This window comes from Pezoporus wallicus, unplaced genomic scaffold (genome assembly GCF_028554395.1).
Source record: "Pezoporus wallicus isolate ANWC-B61680 ecotype Strahan unplaced genomic scaffold, APGP_CSIRO_Pwel_v1 scaffold_2146, whole genome shotgun sequence".
In the NCBI taxonomy this organism is placed as follows: Eukaryota; Metazoa; Chordata; class Aves; order Psittaciformes; family Psittacidae; genus Pezoporus; species Pezoporus wallicus.
Window position 1 is genome coordinate 3,913,397 of NW_026639769.1, and position 20,697 is coordinate 3,934,093.

Genomic DNA, 20,697 nt, shown 5'->3' on the forward strand with positions numbered 1-20,697 from the left:
CTGGTCTCTTGCCCAACTTCTATTTCCCATGCAATTACCTGTTATCTCAAAGCAAATGTACAACCAAGGAGGAGAACCAACAAGAACTTTACAAAATGGGGTGCTGAACCACAGCTAGGCCTCAAAGGATTAGAGCAACACAAATAAGGAGTGTGTGTAGCCAAACGTACTCACTATCTCACCACTCCGGCAATTCTCTATCTCCTTTCTACAGCAGCTTTTCATGCCACCATGTTGCTGTGTCTCATTGGAGATGTAACTCACATTAAAAGTAGAAAATCTTTCAAGTTACTCTGAGTCAATGAACAACCATCCCAGAACCAAGCCATGAAACTGCAATCTCTGAATGACCTTTTTCTTCCTTCTTATTTCTCATGGACTGATAAGGAACTGTTAATATCTTTGAAACTACAAATGGAACTGGAAAACCAAGTACTGCACAGGTAAACCAGCTGGATTAAGGATGTCTTCAACTACATAATCACCTCAATTTTCTTGCCCCATTGCTAACAGTTGCTCTTTGCAGTAGCTGAGCAGTTTGCTAGCACTGAGGAGGCCACCAGCTTGATTCCCCGAGAGAGCTAGTGGCATTGCCTCTTTCTGAAAGCTGGAAAAAATGGGAAACCAGGAAATTAAGGTCAAAATTGTCACTTTTCCAATTACTAGGAGTGCTCAGCTTGAGATTTTTCTGAATGTTCTGTGTTTTATAGCATTAAGCAGACTTTGTGTTTTGAACATAAAGAGTTTGCACTGGCTGTGAGCACTCAGACATCTGGAAATCTGAAGTCAGGTGTTAATCCAGTGCTTGCGCCCTTACATGCCTACTGAAGCACAGCCAAGTCAATGGGTATCTCCTACATCTCCCCTCTCCTCCCTTCTCCACTGCATACATACATGCATGCTCAGCAGACCCATGAAGGGACAGGAGAGACAAAAGAGCAAAAAATTGTTGATGTCCAGGGACTTCACCCTGGCTCTCCACGGGGAAGGCTCTTAGGTGCTACAAAGCATGGTGGCAATATGTCGCAGTAAAGTAAGTGGATGTCTCATACAGCACACATAGAAAATGAGGAATACACTAAAAAATTGCATGTGAACAATTTGTGAAACTTGCAGGATGGGAGGTGCAGGCGAAGACAGTTTCTCCAGCCTGGTGTTCAAACACCCTACTTAGACCATTTCTTCTCCCTCTTCTAACTCACCACCTGCTTTCTTCAGCAGACAATGAAAAAGCCCCTCTAGAGGCCTGTGTGCTCCCACTGGAGCCCCCAGCCCTTCCTGGAACACCAAGATTGAGAGGATGAAGGGAGGTTGCATGCCGCATGGAGGGAAGGAGTCTCACAACTTGTGTTACAATCAACTGAGTCTCCAGCCAGCTGGATTTGCCTGGAGTCCAAGAGCAAAAGAGAAGGAAATCACCTCTGTGACTGCCATTGCATGGGTTTGCCCCTTGCACTCTGCTTGGCTGCCCATCCCCAGCCTGTGGGAGAAAGCCTGGAGCACAAGGGATGTGGGCACCAGGCGGTTCACCATGCCATAGGAATATTGGCCATGTGGGAGATGTCTCAGCTGTGTGGTGAATAAAGCCTTGACCAGATGGCACAGGGTCTTGACTGAAACCAGTCTCTGAGTTGAATTAGGGAAACCGTTTTCATTTAAATAGGCATTTTCTAAGGTCATGAGCAATTTGAAGGTGGTTTTTGGCTTTGATTTCTTAGCACTCACTGCAGTTAACTTCTTTAAATCACTGCTTTTTAAACCCCTGGTGTAAGACTATCCATTTTTTCCTTACTTTCACCACTGTCAGTCTTTCATAGTGCCACATATTTTTTATCTGATTACTCTTGTCCTGCCTGATGAGAATCCTGTGGAGTTTCAGCCCTTGCATCCTCACCCTTGACTTTGAAGCAGAAAAGTGGGAGGAAAAAAGGCATCTCATGCAAGGAAAGCTAGAGATAAGCATTTAAAAATATGCTATTTTACCTAAGTTGAGATTTTCTGACATTGGTAATTCAATGCAGTTTAACATAACATTAGGGACCTACCTCATGCTTCATTTACCTCACTGAAAAGCCAGAATAAACCCATTCTATTTAAAAGGTATTGGAGGTCACCAGTAGGCGTATGAAATCTAGGCAAATTTACATTATGTAGGAGTCCCCAGCTTTTCAGCCACAGTGTAGCTATTAAGTGAACGATCAGCGGTTCATTATATTAATGTTGGCATGCAGTACAAGGTAGCAGATGACTGGGTAACACATTTCAAACGATCGTTGTGAATCAGATTTAACTCATGCTTTCGTTGAGGGCTGCTCACCATTATCTCCTGTGGAGACCATTTCAGGCATTAGCTGCGGAGGGTCATGTACTGAAATGCTCCATCCCTATATATCAATAGGTGTAGACAGAGCTGGAGCAGGAGGTCTATGATCAGCATACCTATGCCCAATAGGACCAGGCTGGGCACTGCAAAAAGCAGCCACTACATGCACCAGCACAGCACTGCTTCAAAGCTCCATTGCTGCATCTTCTAACCAGGGTGGAAAGCACTGCCCATCCCCACACTCCCAGGACAGTTTGTGATGGGGCAGGACCAATAAATAGATGCTGTTTACATCTCCACTTCCTCCCTCTAAATGTCAAAAGGATTATGTGGTATAATTTGCTTTCGTATGCAGTGTTTGTGAAGTGCATCCCACGTTTCCTGCTCAGTTTTGCCCATGCATGCACTGATTGTGTGGATACTGCCTTATCTTTATCCCAGCTAAACTTTTTTATCTGGACTCTGCTGTTTATTGCTTAACACATCCCCATATAGTCATTTGGCAGCTGAACACATGCCTTGGGAAAGGAAGGAAAGAAGTAGAAGGGCACTTACAGTAGATTTAGAGACTTATTACAGTAACCAGCAGTTTGTGCCAGACACTATAGAGATAAAGCATTGAATAGAATTTCAAAACCTACCAAAATCCAGAGATTTTAGGCTGATTTTTCTGTTATTTCTGTATCATACATTACTGGCTCAGAATACTATTTTTCAATGTACAGGCCCATACCAATACTACTGTTTCACGTGGGTAAAAGAAAGACTTTGAGAACAAACACACAAGTCTCCAGCAGAGATTTGCAGCTCTGCGCCTCCAAACAGCTCCCCAGCAGTGGTAGTGGCTGGACTCCCCTGAGCACTCAGGGAGAAGGGGCAGTGTCCATGACCCAGCAGTCTGCCATGGAGGAGAACTGCTAATGGCATTTCTTATCTCTTGGCTAAAGCTGCTGGTGATCACAATTTCCATTTCTACCCATTCCCACCTCCCATTAGACCAATTTGTCTCCTGCAGCAAAGTAGGAGAATAAAATACTTGTGACACTGGTACATGCAGTCACCTCAGTGGCCAGCATAGCCAGACATTCAATGCAACACATTTAAAAAGTCAGTGTCATGATTGTCATATGGCTTTTTCTTTGTTTTTCCCTCATCCCTCTCTCTTCACCCCACTGGTTTTTTGCCACCAGAACTTCTGGGTTCATTTCTGGCTTCCACCACAGGCAGAAACACCCAGCTCTGCCTGCTGTGCTGCTCAGCCTGAGCCGATACCTGCACAGCTCCTGGAGCAACAACATGCCTGTCAGGTCACAATGCTCCCTCCATACCCATGGAAGGAATTCAAAATAGTGTAAATGTTGCTGCACCCAGTATCCAGGTCCAGAAACATGGCTTACAATCCCAAAGCAGGCACCTGGCCTCTCCAAACTGCTTTCTGACCAGGAGTTGCTTGCAGGCAGCAGGGCTGCATTGCTTACACTACAGATTGATGTCCAGGTTGCTTGATTCTGAAGTCAGTTGTGCCAGATCAGTGGATGGATAGGATAGTGAGAGTGTGGGAGCACAAGGGAAGCCTCTGAGGTCACTCTTTACAGTGACACTGTTGTCACTTCTACTGCACTGGGTGAGCGCCAGCTGTGGATCTGGCCATGTACTGTGTTTTCATTATCTCCCAAAAGCTGGACTCAAAAGACAGCTCTCCTGATGCACCAGCACGGCTCCTTGCTTTCTTTTCCCCAGAAGGAAAGTAGGCAGCCGGGGACTGAGACCCTGGGAGAGCTGGGCTTGAAGCCCTTCAAACAGCAGCAGTGCTTGGATGAAGTGGCTTCATTTCGTCTGCAATGAAGATGGCCTGTTTGCAAATCCGGATTTCAGCAGGTCTAAAAAATCACCAAGTAAAGACATCCTGTGATTTATATGGGACATATCTTACTTAAACATTCATTTGGGAAAGAGTTTAGCTCTTAATCCTCCCTTCTTGAGCCAGAAGGGAAGGCTCAGTCCCCACTGTTTTCCTCCAATTGTATATCAGCTCTGAAAAATCATTAGACCCTTAGTGAAGTTTAGATACAATGATGATGAGAACATCACAAACTCCTTAGAAAACTAAATTTGCTTTGACTGCTGTAAGTTAATTGGGGATTTATTTTCCTTACAGCTCTTAGCTCCACCTTTTCAGTGTCTGGGTTGGTTTGAATGGGATTCAGAGAGAGGCCCAACATTCAACCTGGGCTTTGAATAGGATCCCACAAAGCATGTGCTTCGTTCAGACCCCGAATGCGATGGCAAGTGCCCAACAAGTGAGTCAGTGAGGTTCTGTAAATCTGTTTATCAGACAGCAACAATCATTTGTGGAAATGTCTTTTGTAGCAACAGAAGAGTCTATTTGATGGTAGCACTGACTAATGTAAATGAGGATTAATTAATGTTTTCCTGCAGTGATGTTGGCACTGATAGTGCCTTATTCATGTAATTTAATTTCTATTGACAGGCTGCTAATGGAAATGGAGAGCAATGGGTGTCTCTTCCATCAGGCACACTCTGCCACAAAAATAATTCTCCGAACTGGCAGTTGGACTCATTCATTTCTGGAAACGTGAGGCAGTAAAAGAGGACGAGTCAGAAATGGGAAACAAAGGGACTTACTGTCTGATTTGTAGCAATCGGATAAATCTGGGGCTTCAGGTCTGGTTTGGGCTCAGCTGTCCCTGAAGCCCAGTTTCAATACAGCCTCAAATCATGGTTGTGCAGCTTCACAATGGGAAAGGGCATATTTAAAGTGAGCATGGGGATGTGCAGGCAGTCCCATAGCTCAGGGTTTGGGGGAAGAGAGGCTCAGGTCCTGACCTCCCCCTCACTTGCTGCCCAGCACTGCAGCCAGGGTAGGAAGGATACAACAAGGTCAGTGTGCACCAACTTGAGTCCTCCCCTCCCCACAAGGGAATGCTACAGGTAGAGATGCAGAGCAGGCCCTACTTCGAACAGGTCCCCCGGAAAGCCACTGGTGTTATTCCAAAGCAGTAACCAGAAGTGACTGCTGATATTCAGGGTTAGTTTGAGAGCAGCAAAAGACTCAGGTTGGTACCCCTGTATGAACCGAGATGTTTTCTTCTGGTGTTCAACTCCACACTGCTTCCAGTTGCTCTCCTTAATGTTTTGAAGTGGAATTAGGGAACTGCAGTTCATCAGAAAACATGGAATTAGGAAAGCAGAAATAATCTATGAAAAAAAAACCAAACCCCACCCTCTTACCTAGCTAGTTCATGTTCAAAATCCACATACAAATATTTTTTTTTTCTGCTTAAAGTAATTAATTTTGCACATTGCTTACTTCTTGAGAAAAGATACACTTTCTAAGTGTCCTTTTCTCCATGAGAATTCATGGTAAATTTCCAAGGAACAATGATTTTATCCTGTGCTGAGGAATCCTCACACAAGGCTGACTGAAAGGTCCTCCAGGTGAGTGGGGAATAACCACCCCATCACAGCCTGACACATGCCATCACCTCTCTCCTTGCAGAACTGAATGGCAGGAAACGATCTTTCAACATCTCTGTAACTTCAAGCCCCACCAAATGTCTGAATGAAGAAATTTTAACTGTTGAAGGTCTTTCATAGGATCACCCTGAAATACTCAAGGCTGTGTTTTGGGTCATACTCCCACTCGTATGACAGTCAGTAGGAAAATACTTTGAAATGTGACATGTGCCTGGTCATAATAAGTGGGAAGGGTGTAACAAGAGCAACATACCAATCTGCCAGGACCAACCAACCAAAGCATAGCAGCACCTCTCTGAGAGGCAGAAGCAGCCAAACCAAGAGCCCCCTGGCCTATAGCTGCCCCACAGTCCTGCTTGTCCCCACATGTAAGGGCCTGCAGCTCTCCTAATCTGATTGCCCATGCACATGCTCATCATTAGCATTTGCTTAATCCCCATACCTTCACTGAAGTCCTTTCAAAGGGAGAGCAATAACCTCTGCCCTGCAGGTATGCTGCTGCTATCTACGTTCTCTAACTAAACAAGAGGCTCTACACTGATGCTTCTGCAGTGCTCTGCCCTGCTGTGCAGCAAGAGCTGCAGCGCCTTGGAAAACGAAATCTTTGTCATCTAAAGTCAAGCACCAAGAACAGAGGATTCTGAAGTCATGAGGGGCTGTGATGTCCAAATGAACCCCAATGTACACAAGGTCTGGGCAAGATCAGCTCTGCTCAGGGCTTCACCCTTGGTGGTGGCAGCAAAGCTATGGTGGCCCAGCTTACAAAAAACTTCCCAAGACCCTGGTAGCTGAAATCATTGCTGCAGTTCCATCAGTTCATGTGAGGAGCCAAACCCGTTAGAAGTCCCCCAGGAAAGCACCCACACCTGGCTGGGGTACGGCAGCATTCTCCATCCCTCTTCCCACTGGTGCTGAAACAAAAATAACTGAGGTTTTTGTTAGCCAGGAGGTGAGGAGTGGAAACAACTCATCAGCCTCATGCTCAGGGCACCCCTAAGGAATGCACTCTGCATTTAAAATTAAACAGGGGCTGAAAGAGTTGGGGTAGGAGGGACAAGATTGCAGGGCTTTCCTCTTCCTGCCATTAAGCAAGGCCAGGCTTGTATGGAGATATAATGTCCCTCATCAACAAGCTCACATGGTCAGAAAAAAACAGGCAGGTTTTCTCATCTAAAAGCCCATCTTTGGGTTTGAAAGAGAAGCAGCAGTCCCAGTCTAGGGATACATGAGCACAATTAATCAAGCTTAATTTTGCTGATTACTTAAGTGGAAAGAAGGGTTAGCATCTGTACAGGGCAGAGGGCTATTAGCAAAGATCTGGAAAAAATTAATTACTGCCTAAGGAAGGCAGAGAGGTTAGTTCAAGGTAAGGCCAGAGGGAAAGTGTAAATAAAAGCCTGTAGAGCCCTTGCTTTTTGCAGTCAGCAGAGCTATGGAAGCTGGCTTCCAGGCTCACCTTTGTCACAGAGGTATTCCTCCTCTTTGCCCTCCCTTCCTGCAAGCACCTGTCTGCATGAAGTCCTGATCATCCCATCTGTGACTGGGTATCTATTGTGCTCCCCTAAAAGGTGAAGGGACAGGGCTTGGACCCGTCCCTCTCACAGAAATGCTCTAATTAGGAAAGCGACTCCAGCTCACCTCTATTCCCCCACCTGTCTAGGACAGGGGCCTCAGCAGCACCTCCAGCCCATTTTATGGGGATGCAGATGGGGGTTACACAGTTTGGCTTCTCTTTCTTTTTTCAGCATCTGACAGCACCACACTGTGCCCGCTGCCTGGATTGGGCCCCTGACTGCCAACAACATGCCAGTGGTGTTCAGGCAGCAGGTAAACAGGGGCAAGTAGGAATTCCTACCCAGACCACAGGTTTGTAGAGAACATCTGGGACAGTGAGCAACATATCTGGGTGGTGGACAGAAACTGCAGCTGTGTGCTACAGCATGTTTGATGCTCAGTGCTCCCAGTTTGTGCTCTGGCCATGCCTGCACCTGTCCCTTCTCTGGGGATTTGGCTGTGCTGGGGACTCGTTAGCTGATTTTACAGGGCTGCCCTGAGGCTTTGCTGCCAGGGTGTATGCATGGGCAGTTTGCACTCAGTGTGCAGCACCCATGGGACACCACAGCTAGGAGAGCTTGTGCAGAGACCGAGCATTGACTTGCTCCTGCCCAAGCAGTGGTGGATGCCCAGCAGCATCCTTGTGTGGGTCTTGAAAGCCTGTCACACTGACAGGCACTGCCAATGAGGTTGGGCAGCTCTGGGGTGGGCAGAAGTTTGACCATGGCTGCTTCCTCCTATGTTTATCATCTATATCCTTTGCTGAAAGTAGCTTACAACAGCCCTGCACCAAGTTATGGCTCACTGGAAGCATGGGGTTGCACAGAGGCTGGCAAATGCTGCACTGCTAGAACTGAAACAGTTGCACAGACGACAGGAGGTGTTTTGTGGAAATAACTTTTGCACTGTTATGGGATTCTGCATTTTGGACATCAGCATACATCTTAAATAGCACCTGCACACCTTTGATCCCTGAGAGGCTGAGCGCTGAGCTTCTATCCGCAAGATCCCTTCTTTACCACTGGGGTACCAATAATTTGTGTGGGTTTTTTTAACCCGTGCATTTGCTGCTTGCTAAGTGTTTAACCTCTGTGAACACGGTCACTTAGACCCTCTGTCCAACACATGTGACAAGCAGGATTCATTTTCTGCTGGATCCATCAAGACTACCTAGCAGCATGTGACAAGCATGCTTGATGATCTTCCAATAATATTACCATATCACCCTACATCTTCAACACTCCTACCCCACGCAGGCTTTCTCTGTTTCATTTGCAGAACACAGTAATTACTTGTTTTACACATGAAGATACCAGTGGCAGCCCAGCATTGTGCAGCTCACAGTGTTTCACCATTACTCTCACAGCCTGAGAGGTAAACAAACAGCCTATTTAACGAGCACCAAATTCTGTCAATGCAGGTAGTTGCTATGGTGAGAATTCCCAGTGCGGTGCTGCAGCTCTTGGTCCCTCCAAGAAGACAGACGTGTGCGTTTCGGATCACAACACTCTATTTACTGAGGTAGGTCTGAAACGCACCGGAGGGGAGGGGTGGAGGTGGGTGGAGGTTGCTGGAGCAGGAACTCTGCTAACGAAACTGCCAGAAACAAACACTTGCAGATGGGAAGATTTAGGAATAATCAGAAAACCAGCTCAGGTCAGCAGCACCAGATTCAGTGCTGGCTGAGAGCTGTTTAGTTTCCGTTTCATTGGTATTTTCAGGGCAACCCTGAGTGTGCCAGAGCACAAAACCCCTCAACACAGTAGCTAACAAAGACACACCAAGCAGCTGCAGATGGAGAAGTATCTGCTCTTTCAGCCCTCGGGGAAGCCTGTAGAGAAGAGATGAGCAGGCTGATAGCACCTTGCTTGATCTGACTGCTGCATCCTTGTGAGGAAGATTGCAGGCTCCAGGGCTGTCAAACCGTCAACTTTCACTTGGTTTGACAACAAACTCACTTCACATATATGGTTACATTTAAAGAAATTAAGAGGAGGAAAACAAGAAAGCTGTTGGAGCAAGTAATGTCCACAGATGCTTCCTAGAAGTAGAATGTTATTCTGCGATCTGGCACCAACATTTTAGCAGCCTATAAAAGGTAAAGTTGGTACTACAGCCAGCCATTTGTACTGTACAAATAAGAGCTGTGAATGTATTCTGGAAGTAATGTCAAACAGGACCAGATGGGAAATGAGCAGCATTCATTCTAATTTAACAAAGACAGCTAACCAGAATATGCATTAACATGTAGCATTTTTCATCTGCCTCCATTCAGAACAGATTCTCAGTATCATTTCCAAGCAAAGGAAATTGAAGGAATACTTACTCCTTGGTGAATTACTGTTCTCTCATAATTGGACAAGTTTGGCATCCAAAGCTAGGTGTAATACGTTTTGCCTGGAAATGTATGCAAGGACACAATGCACCCACAAACCCCTGCGTGTGGGCGCGCAGCCAGCTCCGTGTGTTTTGGTCCATGCTATACAGATCCAGGGTTTCGGAGGCCCCGGGCATGCCGCTGGCCTGTGGAGAGCGATTTCATAAGGCACAGCAGCAAGGGGAGGCTGCACCAGCCCTATGGTGGGTCTGACACAGGAGCTGGGGGGGAGGGGGGGAATCTCACTCCGTGTGGGACTCAGTTTGCGCATTAAAGTAACAACAGGTTTGATTCCCCGTTTCCTTGCATACATACATCATGTCTTGTGCGCGACATGCTTTGGACACACAGTTTGAGGCAGCTACCAAATTCTAGATGTACATTTTAAAATGCAAACTCATTTTTGGCTTTCCAGGACTGCACTAAGGTGAGCCTGTTTGAAGGGAGGGATCCCAGGGTACAATAAATTGGAATTTCTACATCTGTTTAGTAGAACCTCTGATCCTATTTTTAATCAAAGCACCATTTCCATTACCTGTCTTCTATTTTCTTAAATATTTAGAAATTATAAGCTACAGAAAACAAGCCACATTCTGAACATTTTTTTCAGCATGAATTCAGTATTTTTACTCAAAATTGTTCGTCACTGGAACCACTCTCAACTTCCAAGCGCCTTCTTGAAATATTCCCTTTTTTGAAGTCCACAACTTCCACAGTTCCCACAAATCTCCCATGCCTCCACATTACAAAACCAAAGTTTTCCAACATTCTGCTCAGTGGAACTCTGAATTTAAAACATACCATTTATGTATGACAACAGTGAAACTTCAGCACACAGTTAAGGAACCAACATCAGCTCCATTCCAGAGCTCTTTTCCTTTGTCTGGAAAGAGAAACAGACACAGCCTGTGCTGGGTCCTGAAGCTTTTTCTCAGCCATGTTTTCTCAGGCAGGCCCAAGGCCAAATCCTGCGTGGTTAGTGGCCCTTCCTGAACTGAGCATGGGGAGCCCTGCTGCAGAGCCTCTCATTTAGTAACAGCAAATGGAGTGAAAGCCTGAAAACCACTTGAGGTCAGACCAGATCACCATCAACTTTCCATCTGACCTTGAAAACCTGATCAAAATGCACAGCTCTGACTGTGAGTTGACACTGTACACAAAATGCTTTTTGTATGACTGAAGTATTTGGTTTAATGGATCTCTTCATTCCCTTAGCTTTTCTACACAGAATCACATTTGGAGCAGCTACGTGTAAATTCTGGCCAGTGATCTGCACCTGCAGGGCACAAATCCTTTCTCTCTCAATAATACCTACAATACATCCAGTTGGGTGTGAGGAAGCCACTTTCAGAAGCAGAATGGGATCTCCAGGTGAAGGCTATGCCCTAGATCCCAGGGACAGATGTACTGGCCTGGCTCAGTGGAGACCCGGTACACTGGAGACAGACAAACTCCAGAAGCAGACGCCAGCTAAGGTCTGCAGCCAGCACTAGATCTTTGCCAGCAGACTCACCCAAATCCCGGCTCACCCCAGCTCTGGGATTCTGATCCATGGGTGCCTGCACCACTTCCTAAGGAGTCACTGCACTAACACATATGTGCTTGAATATAGCCATAAATAAGATTCAGCAAAGCCCGCTGAAAGCAGTGTCAGCCTGTTTCACGCTTTGTCACTGCTTCATGTGCTAAGCAAGTGCAAAATTGGCTACCAGTGAGAAGTGAGGTACACACTCTGAGGCTTGCTTGTTCATGGCTTTGAGAGTTTATAGAGCAATACTGAACAATGTGAGACTGTGTGAGCATGCTAGGATCATCATGGCCAGAAACAAAAATGCAGACTGAAAAAAATCTTAACCTGCAGTTATGTGCTGTATAATGCACCAAATCTTCTATGCCCCACAAGCTTCCCCCCCCCATGCTTTCAGCCTCTGCAAAGCTCAGGTGCAGGCTGTATCCTATTCATTAGGGCTGGAGTAATGACTCACAATAGCTCCTGAAATCACTATCCTTGCTGGCTAGGGCAAAGAAAGCAGCATGAATCTTTATAGGCAAGAAAGGGAGAAGAGAGATTATTAGTCTTTCTCTAAAATCCTCCCTCACTCCTCCTCTCCCGGAACAAACACACTTTTTAAAACGCTTTTAAATAATCTCATGTTCCTTAACAAAATTACAGCAGCAGTTTCCTCCTTCAATAGCACTCTTCTTAGTAATCTTGTTTTAGCTACAGGTTTTGATGGAGAGTACTGGTAGATGAATCATCTGTTGCCCCTCTTGGTTATTTTGCTTGGCTCTAGGAAGAAGGAATTCTGTTTCAGAGCAAGGTCTCTTGTTCAGAAGAGGAAGCTCTCATTTATGTCTGCTTTTAACTAGGAGTGATAAAAATTTTATTTGAATGTTTAATCAGGGCATAAACAGATGAATTGTGAATGTGACTGTGATCCAGAACAATGGATGGCATGGTCCTACCTCTCAGCCACTTATCTCAAATTAATTGAGCTGTCTTCTGCAAGCTAGAGGTCTGCTCCTGCACATTGCCTTCTTACAGAAAATGCTGGAAGGCACTGGCTGAAAGAAAAGTCAAAGCCTGACCGAGATCTGAGTGTTAATGAAGACAGCGGCACAAGTATTTTAGTTGAAGAGCTATGATGTGGATGATCACTCCTCTGACAACCTCAGCTATATGGAAGTTCAGAGATAATTTTTTTGAAAGAGATCTGAATTTATTTATCAAAATATAAGGTGCTGGAGGCGCCAGTGAGGGAAGAGAGCTTGCAGGAACATGCACATTAGATCAAATTATGAATTAAGCAGCAATTCAAATTAATGTAAATATATAGAAAAAAAAAATCAGATCTCTAGCAATGTTGTAGCTATTGGTCTTTTTTTTTTTTCTTTTTTTTTTAAGATCTGTGTCACTGTGTAAGTGCATCACCAGAGCTTTCTGCTGGAAGAGCTTCTCTTACACATCTCCGCTACTTAGGCTGGACTAGCATGAGGCTCACACTAGGACATCACCAGTGTGGTGTTCAGCAGTGCCATGTACTGCATTTCCTTAGGTCTGACTGCTTTGCTTCTAAGCACGTTGTGTTAGAGTGGTCCTTATGTGACAGAGAATCCTAATTAAAAGCACGTCCTTCCCCTCCAGTGTTGGGTAGTTTTTCTAGGTGACCATAAATGTGGATAGTATCAGCTGAGGATGCTGCTGTGCAAGAGCCTAACATCAGTGAGGAATGTGTGAACCCTACTCCACTGATGGCAAGTAGTAAGTATGCTTTCAAATAAAGAAGATTGAATTATAGCTGAAACACCATATTTTCTGTCATCTTCCATACTCTCCACCTTACTCACATTTAAGTTTAACAAGCTGTGAGCTGGTCAAGGCCAACCACATGGCTAAAGTGGTAAAAGAAATGTCTTTGTATGAAGAGAAATGTACCATTATACCTATGTACATATGTTTGATACCTCAACACATTACCCCTTAACAATTAATCGTATAGACAGATACCTGCTTTCCTCCCTGCTCATCAAATATGTCTCTTCCACAGATGTGGATACTTTACTACATTTTCCTGAATTCTGCTTCCTTCTCTCAGCAGGACCACAGTACCTCCTGGTCAACAACAGCTCCTGCTCTGCCAAGTGATCCAGATACATGAGGGGGATGTCAGGCCTCCCTCCTCTGACAGCAGATTATCCAAGATGTCAGTGTCTTAGTCTGAATCTAGATTAGGTTTCAATTAGAATAACTTCTAACTGCATCTTGGATAATTTCCCTATGAATTTCCCATGGGAATTAGCGATCTGGCATGTTGGCAGTTGGTTAGAAACAGCATATCCAAACTGAGCTTTGTTAGCATTGGTCAGACCAGTTCATGTATAAAAGGAGGAAAGGAAAATTCCTTCCATGAATAAAGCACAAGCTATTTTGGTGATGAGTGGCATCAGCTACTTATAACTCAACTTATAACTTTCCTGGAAGTGAATGCATGGCTGTGCAGGTGGTATCACCAGGAAAGTTTTTACGTGCTTGAACCTGGATATTCCAAGTAAAAGAACTGGTGGTCAGAGCTGGTATTCAGAAGACAGGAAGAGCATCTCTGAGCCCTGACCTGCTGTATTAATGCAACCAGCATCCTCAAGGACTGTTTTCAAAATTGAACAGGTAAATACAAGCATCAAGTACTTGGGCAGAGCCATTATAAACTAGGGGAAATACCTTACTTGTAAGAAAATCATTGGAGTGATGCTGAAGAGGGTAACTTGATGAAATAATGCATAACAAATAAATAAGAGATTAAAACCTTGATACAAAATCGAAATGAGAGCTAATTTGACTCTAAGCAAAAAGAAGGAGCTGCTTATAACATGCAAGAGGAATGCAGCTTGGGTGAGAATGACCATGAAACAACAGGGTTCACAAGTCACAGGAAAGGAAAGAAGGAGAACAGCAAAATAAATACAATAGACTTCCAGAAACCATATTTCAAAAACCTCATAGAACTGTTAATCATGAGAAACAAGTCTCAGAGAAAACAAAACTCAGGAAAGATTGCGGCACCTTAAAGAAACAATGGTAAGGACATCAATTCAAACAATCCCAGAGAAGGGAAAGTAATGGTTGTAAGGGAAAATTTGCTTAAATCATGACCACTTCATTGACTTCTAACACAAGAAATAGCATGTTAAGAAAATGTAAACCAAATTCACTTGCATGTGAATGTAAATGCACAGGCTGAAGATGTAGGGACCAAACAAGAAAAGTCAAGATGCAAAAAGAAATACAACCAACAGGTGGTACTTCAAGAAAACATAAAATATGTTGTCATTGACATGAAGGCTGTGGAAGAACTACCCAACAGGGAAGGAAAACTGGTAATTCACGATGTGAAGACAGTAAAAGTATTTGCCTTTTAACTCGAGCTTCCAGTCAAAAGACCACTCACACCCAAATGGTTAACACAGTTTGTGCCATGGATGGCAAGAAAGATCTGTCCAGAAAGAAAAAAGAATAACTGAAGAATATTTCCTGTGTTAAATATTATGTGCTTAGACTGCTTGTTAAAGCAATCTCACTCCTGTTAGCTGCTGTCTGGGACCCCACAGAGAGCCAACAAGGTGTCAGAAGACTGGAGAAGAGACACATAATGGCAGCAATGCAGTAACATACGTTATCTGATGGCTAATCACTAAAACAGGTTATCACAGCAAAGAAATTCCTATCTGGGGATGTTTTTAGGAAAGGGACGGACACCCATCTGTTACGCAAGAAGCAGGCACGGTCTGTCTTTCTTTGTGTAATGGGATAATCTTAGGATAGCCCTCAACCTTATTTTCTGTGATTCAAACACCAAGAAAGCCATAGGTAGAGGGGTTTTTTTGAGGCTGACTGCAATGAACCTGAAGAGCAAAGGTTGGTTGCGAATAGTGGATACAGCATTATTCAGTCAGTTTTGAGAAAGCTTCTCAGATGGGTCATCTTCTGCACATCCACAAAGAAGGTAAGCTGCTATGAGAGCAAGAACTTCACATTAAGGGAGTGGATTTAGTCTCAGGAGTCAGATCAGGTGAGCTGCTTTTATAATTTACCACTACCAACTGACCAGTTAACACATCCACCCTCACCCCAAGTGTTAACGTTTTAGGCAGGGCTTTGAAACATTGGAGGTGATCAGTAGGAGGAACTTTCAAAGAATGCATTCAGTACACCTCCTTCATTTTATTAATACTGCTGGCCTGTACAAACTGACTTACTGGGCCAGACTCAGCATATGCTTCTGCTGGCAGACCACCAGGCCCCAGAAGCAGAAAGCATGCCAGGCAACAAAGTTGAAACGATAGGAAACCACTTTCTTTCTGCTCTGGAGCCCACAGAGACCAGTGCCAGCTCAGAGCTGGGCAACCACTGAAATAGAAAAGGGTGGTGCCAAGATCTCATCTCCTTTCCTGGCACAACTTCCACCAAGCATAACTTTACTTTCCTAGTAGTAGTTGGGAAAGAAAACAAATATCAGCATTACCTTATGCCTTCTCCACTTGATCTTCTATTTGGGCTGTACTAGCAGCTCAATCTTAAGAGAAATGGCTCACAGATCTTATACTGGAAGATATTTTAAAACACCACCTTTGCAGTTCAAGTCTGCTTTGCTTCCATGAAGAGCACACACGTGCATGTACACACTCACTGAAAACATTACATGAGCCATACAAATCCAACAGGACTCTTCAATCAAGGGAGAAGACAGGTCTCTAACCCTGCCAAGTCTACAGCAAAGCTCAAAATACCTTGCTCCAGCCAAACTCCACAAAGAAAAGAGAAACAAAAATCTTTCTCTTCTGGTTGCTCTCTTCCTGAGCAGTCTTCTCCATTCTTAGTCCCAGCCCACAAGCTTCTCATGGAGGAGGAAAGAGAGAAATTAATTCTTCACAGCTGGTTCTGTCCTGCAATGCCTTGCTTTAAGGACAGGCAGCTGTAGCCTTTCTGGCCAGAAAGGGAGAGTTAACTCCTACCCTGCCAGTTTTCAGATGGACAACATCCAAAAGGATCTTCTTGCCTTTCACCTTACCAAGCAAACATATTCTGGCCTGGGTAAATTTTGTATATCCCATATCCATACACATACTGACAAATGACATTCCCATACCTCTGCCATCTCTAAGGCAAATGGTTAAACCTTGCTCTTTCCTAGCTGCTATGATTCTCTGGGGATATTTTATGCAAATGATTTAATGGGCATACTTGCAAAGGATTTGCACACAGGCATAAACTCTAGCATAAGCACACAGCTAGAGCACAAAACCAAAATCCTGTCCCGGAGGGCTGGGAATGAGGAGGCGTGGCATGCCGGCACCCCCCCCCCCCCCCCCGCCTGAGACTAGCGGTGAGCACATCCCTTCCCTGCCCGAGGGACTGATGTTCTTCGGTCACATCCCTTGTGCAGGATGAGTAACTGCTGACTGCAAGCTCAAACCCTGGCTAAAGTTAAACATGAATTTTCTCAGCCCTATTTCCACCACTCTTTCATGCACAGCCCTGATTCCCACTTACTACCATAAGCGGGGATTGCTGGAGAAAGAAGGAGCAGCAGCTGGAGGATGGGAGAGAGCAGCAATAGGAGGATATTTATGGAGTTTTAATCTAGATCTTGACAACCTTTATTTTGGTGGAGAATGAGAGAATAGCACCTCACAGCTTGTGGTTGGCATAGGGAATTTAATATCAATCTCTCCTGAGCGGCAGGCAGGTACCCACCTGCACGGGTCTGCATGGATGGCCCTGTGACTCAATGCAAATAAGCATGGACCCTTTTCTGAGGAAGGTGAGGGGAGGATGAACCCAGAGAATGGCAGGAAGAGTCCTGGGCTCACCCAATGGAGAAAGGACAGCTGCCGGTGTGGGGAGCAGCCAGCTGCAGGACAGGCAGGAAAGGCGGCGGGTTGTATGACAGCAGGCTGGGCTGCAGGTGTGGGTGAAAGAGGAGACACGTTACACTTGGCAGCCAAGACCTCAAGCAGACCTTGGAGAGCACAGCTGATTGGGAATGAGTTATGGAGCCAGCCGCCTTCTGCGTGCTTGCTCAGCGCGGGGAAGCCCGGTCCTGCGAGCTGTCCTGCAGCAGGGGTCCAGAGCCTGGGAAACGCTGGAGAGCAGGGGGAAAAATCCTGCCACTGCTCTCCTGGACACACAGGATGGCCTGTTGGAAGTTACCAAGGCAACATGCCAAGGGCTGTGCAGGACCTTTTGCTTTTCATCCTACCTAAGTTCATCTCCCTTAAAAGGTTGGTGGTAGGCAGCCCTAAATGGGAGGTCAGGGACCATGCTTGGGGGTGGTCCTGCAGAGGCAGTCTGATCGAGGCTGTCCAAGCTGAGAGGGATGGCTCCTTTTAGCCTCGCTCAGCATTCAGCTTCAGATCTAGCCAGCAGGCTTTTATAAAAAGCTCAGAGTTCATAAGTTAAGAAACACTTTTCCTGCGTTTCCTGAAAACCATCTCTATCTGTGCAAATGAAACAACTTTCCATACCTAGAGGAGAATAGAATGAAAGTCCATGACACTTAAGAAATAATAACCACAGTGAGAGAACTAAGGAGTTCAGGCTGAAAATGGGGCTGCAGCACCAAGAGGAATAAAATGAGTACTTTCCTGAGCAGAGAAAATGCCTGGTTCACCTCCCCTCTCTGCTCCTGTGAAGTCAGGTTACAGAAAGAAAAGGTGTCTTAAAATGGCACCAGAGTTTTTGAATACTGTAGAATATTTACCAAGGTGAAACCAAAGCACAAAACCAAGATGGAGTGTGCTCAAGGTAACAAAGAAATTCTGTGATACAGCAGGTAACCGAGCTCGGCTTTGTAGAGACTGAGCATATGCTGTAACTACTGGATCATCTTTCTTTGGTATTACATTTGCTTAGCTTGGTGATAAAAATATATACACCACAGGGATATTGACCGCATAATGCTGAAGGTAGATTATGAGGTTTTGTTTGTTTACGATGCTACATGCAAACAAAATACCTGTCTTGCAGAATATTTTGGCTGCTATCCACTGCAAAATAATCAGACAGAAAGCTTGTCTAAGAAGCTCCTTCTCTTCACCACCAGAAAAAGTAATTTAAAACTAAAGAGCATTTGCCTGCCCATTTGGAAGCCAGCAAGCCATGCAGCTGGGCAAGAAGATGGGCCCAGCAGAGTTTCTGATTAGCAAAACATAGCAACTTTCAAATAGCACCTCAAACCAAGGTAACAGCCCTCCCTCAGCTCTCCCTCTTTTCCCTTTGCCACCTTCTAAAGGTGGTTATACCAGAGATTATCTTAACAAAAAAAAAAAAAAAAAAAAAGCTTGAATGAAGTTATGTTAGGAAGCACAAAGACAGGACACATAAAATAATTAAAGGCAATATTCACTGCTCCACTTCAGAGAGCTCCTGTCTGAGCTCAGGAGGGATGAGAGGAAAATAGGAGATGCTTCCCAGAGAGAAAGTAAGGTGAATCAGAACAGCACAGGGGTAGGATCAGGACAGTGGGGAGTTAGTAAACTGGAGCAGAATGTGGCAAGTGGGAAGACGAGGGTGGGGAAGGAGAAGCAGGTCTGTAGGTGGGAAGAAGGAAAGCAAAGGGAGCGGGGCGGACAAGAGGATTTTGGAGAGCGGCTAGCCAGCTGGCACACATATAGCAGCTGCTGCTGTGTCAGCTAGGAGAGTAGCTGCAGCTGCACGCTGGCCATGAATAGCGAAGGAGCAGCGTGCCGGCTGGCTGCTGGAGAGACGGGAGGCAGCCGGGGCGCTGAAAAGGCAGGGGGAGGCTCTGTGAAAGGTTTTCTGCACAGGGGAACATGACAGCCCTTTGATTTCTGAGCTGTTTGTTCCCCAATTGTCCACTTTGGTGGGTAATCAGCACTAAACAGTTAAATGGGGAGGGGGCAGGGAAAGAAACATGAGGCAAACTTAGGTCCTAAATGCGGATCTGGGATTTGATAGCGTATCCATAGCATATCTGTATGTATAGCTTTCATAGTTGTCATCAGGGATCAAAATCACACGGTGCTTAAACTAAAGGAGAAATCTCTGCTCTGTTACTCTCATACTTGCTTGAGCCACCACTGGAGGAGGACATGATCCCACTACTTGGCCATCTGCTCTCTGTGCTGCACATGTCACCAAGAGCACTCTATAAGCAATCCTGGGTGAACTACATGGTTGTGGGTTCACGCACCCTTTGTGCTTCTATATGAGCGTGGGTACATGCACCCCATATACTCCTCCACAGCCATGTGTTCGTGCACCATGTGTTCCTCCACAGCTGTGGGTGCATGCACCCCACACTCCTCTGTGGTGCTGTGGGTGCTCCCGCTCCCTGTGTTCCTCCACAGCTACGGGTGCACCCACCCCACACACTCTTCCACAGCTGCGGGGGCATGCACCATGCATGCTCTTCCACTGCAACGAATGATCCCATGCCATTCTCTTCCACAGCTACGTTTGCACGTACCGTGCTCCTACATGGCTGCCGGCACTCCCAACCATCACAATCTTCTATGACTGGGAGTGCATCCTACTCCTTCACAGCTGTGGGTGATCCCAGCCTGTGCACTGCTACACAGCTGTAGGTACATGAACGATGCTGGGGCACTCCTACCCCAAGCGCTTTTTGGCTGATGTGTTTGCACTACATGTGCTCTTCTAAGCTTGTGAGTGCATACACCCTGCACAGCTCCATCAGTGGGTGCACATACCGCGTGCTCCACCTCGGCCAGGGGCTACTCCGAAGCCACGGGTGCGCATACCCCAGGGGTGCTACTCTAACACTGTGGGTGCACGCATTCTGCGAGCTCCTCCGCGGCGGTGGCGCGTTCACACCACCCCGCACACCACCTACATGGGGGTGCGCGCACCCCACTTGTGCTCGTCCACGCCCAGCGGGCGTTCCCCCATTCCCTCCTCCCGCCTAGGGGTGACAGACTCCCCACTACCAGCGGAGTGTGGCAGGATAGGGGGTGCCGTTTCCATGCGCCGCCCTTTAAGAGCCGCGGCGGGAGCGGCGCTGGCCCCACCCGCCGGTCGCGGGGCCGGGCCGTCCCCCTCATTAATATGAAGGCAGCGGCAGCAGCGGCGAATGGGTAATGAAGCTGTCACTCTGGCACCTACTTGTTGGGTGTCTGCGGAGCTGAGGCGCACAGAGAGCGAGAGGAACCCGCGGGAGGGGAGCGGCGGCGGAGCGCTCCGGGCGGCCCCGCCGGCAGCCCATGCCTTGCGCCCCCCGGCGCGCTGCGGGCGGCTTCCCCGCCGCCCATGCCGCGAGCGGCTGCCGGTCCGTGGCCGGCGGGCTCCTCTGAGGCGGCTGCGCGGAGCAGCAGGCATGCGGGGCGCCGGCCAGCGGAACCGGGCCCCCTGCGCCGCTGCGCTCGGCCTGGCGCTGCTCCTCGGCTCCTGTGTGCAGGTAAGGGAGCG

General features: G+C 46.4%; 1 protein-coding gene across 2 annotated transcripts in view; it reads left to right on the forward strand.

Moving 5' to 3' along the window:
- The first annotated feature begins 20,362 nt into the window (after positions 1 to 20,362).
- Positions 20,363 to 20,697, forward strand: part of JAG2 (jagged canonical Notch ligand 2) — a 68,098-nt gene continuing 67,763 nt past the window's right edge. The window contains exon 1 of one of the 2 annotated variants that reach the window (XM_057416209.1): positions 20,363 to 20,686. In XM_057416209.1, the coding sequence (XP_057272192.1) occupies positions 20,363 to 20,686 (324 nt within the window). The remainder of the gene's footprint in view (positions 20,687 to 20,697) is intronic. The other variant, XM_057416210.1, reaches the window with a different exon arrangement.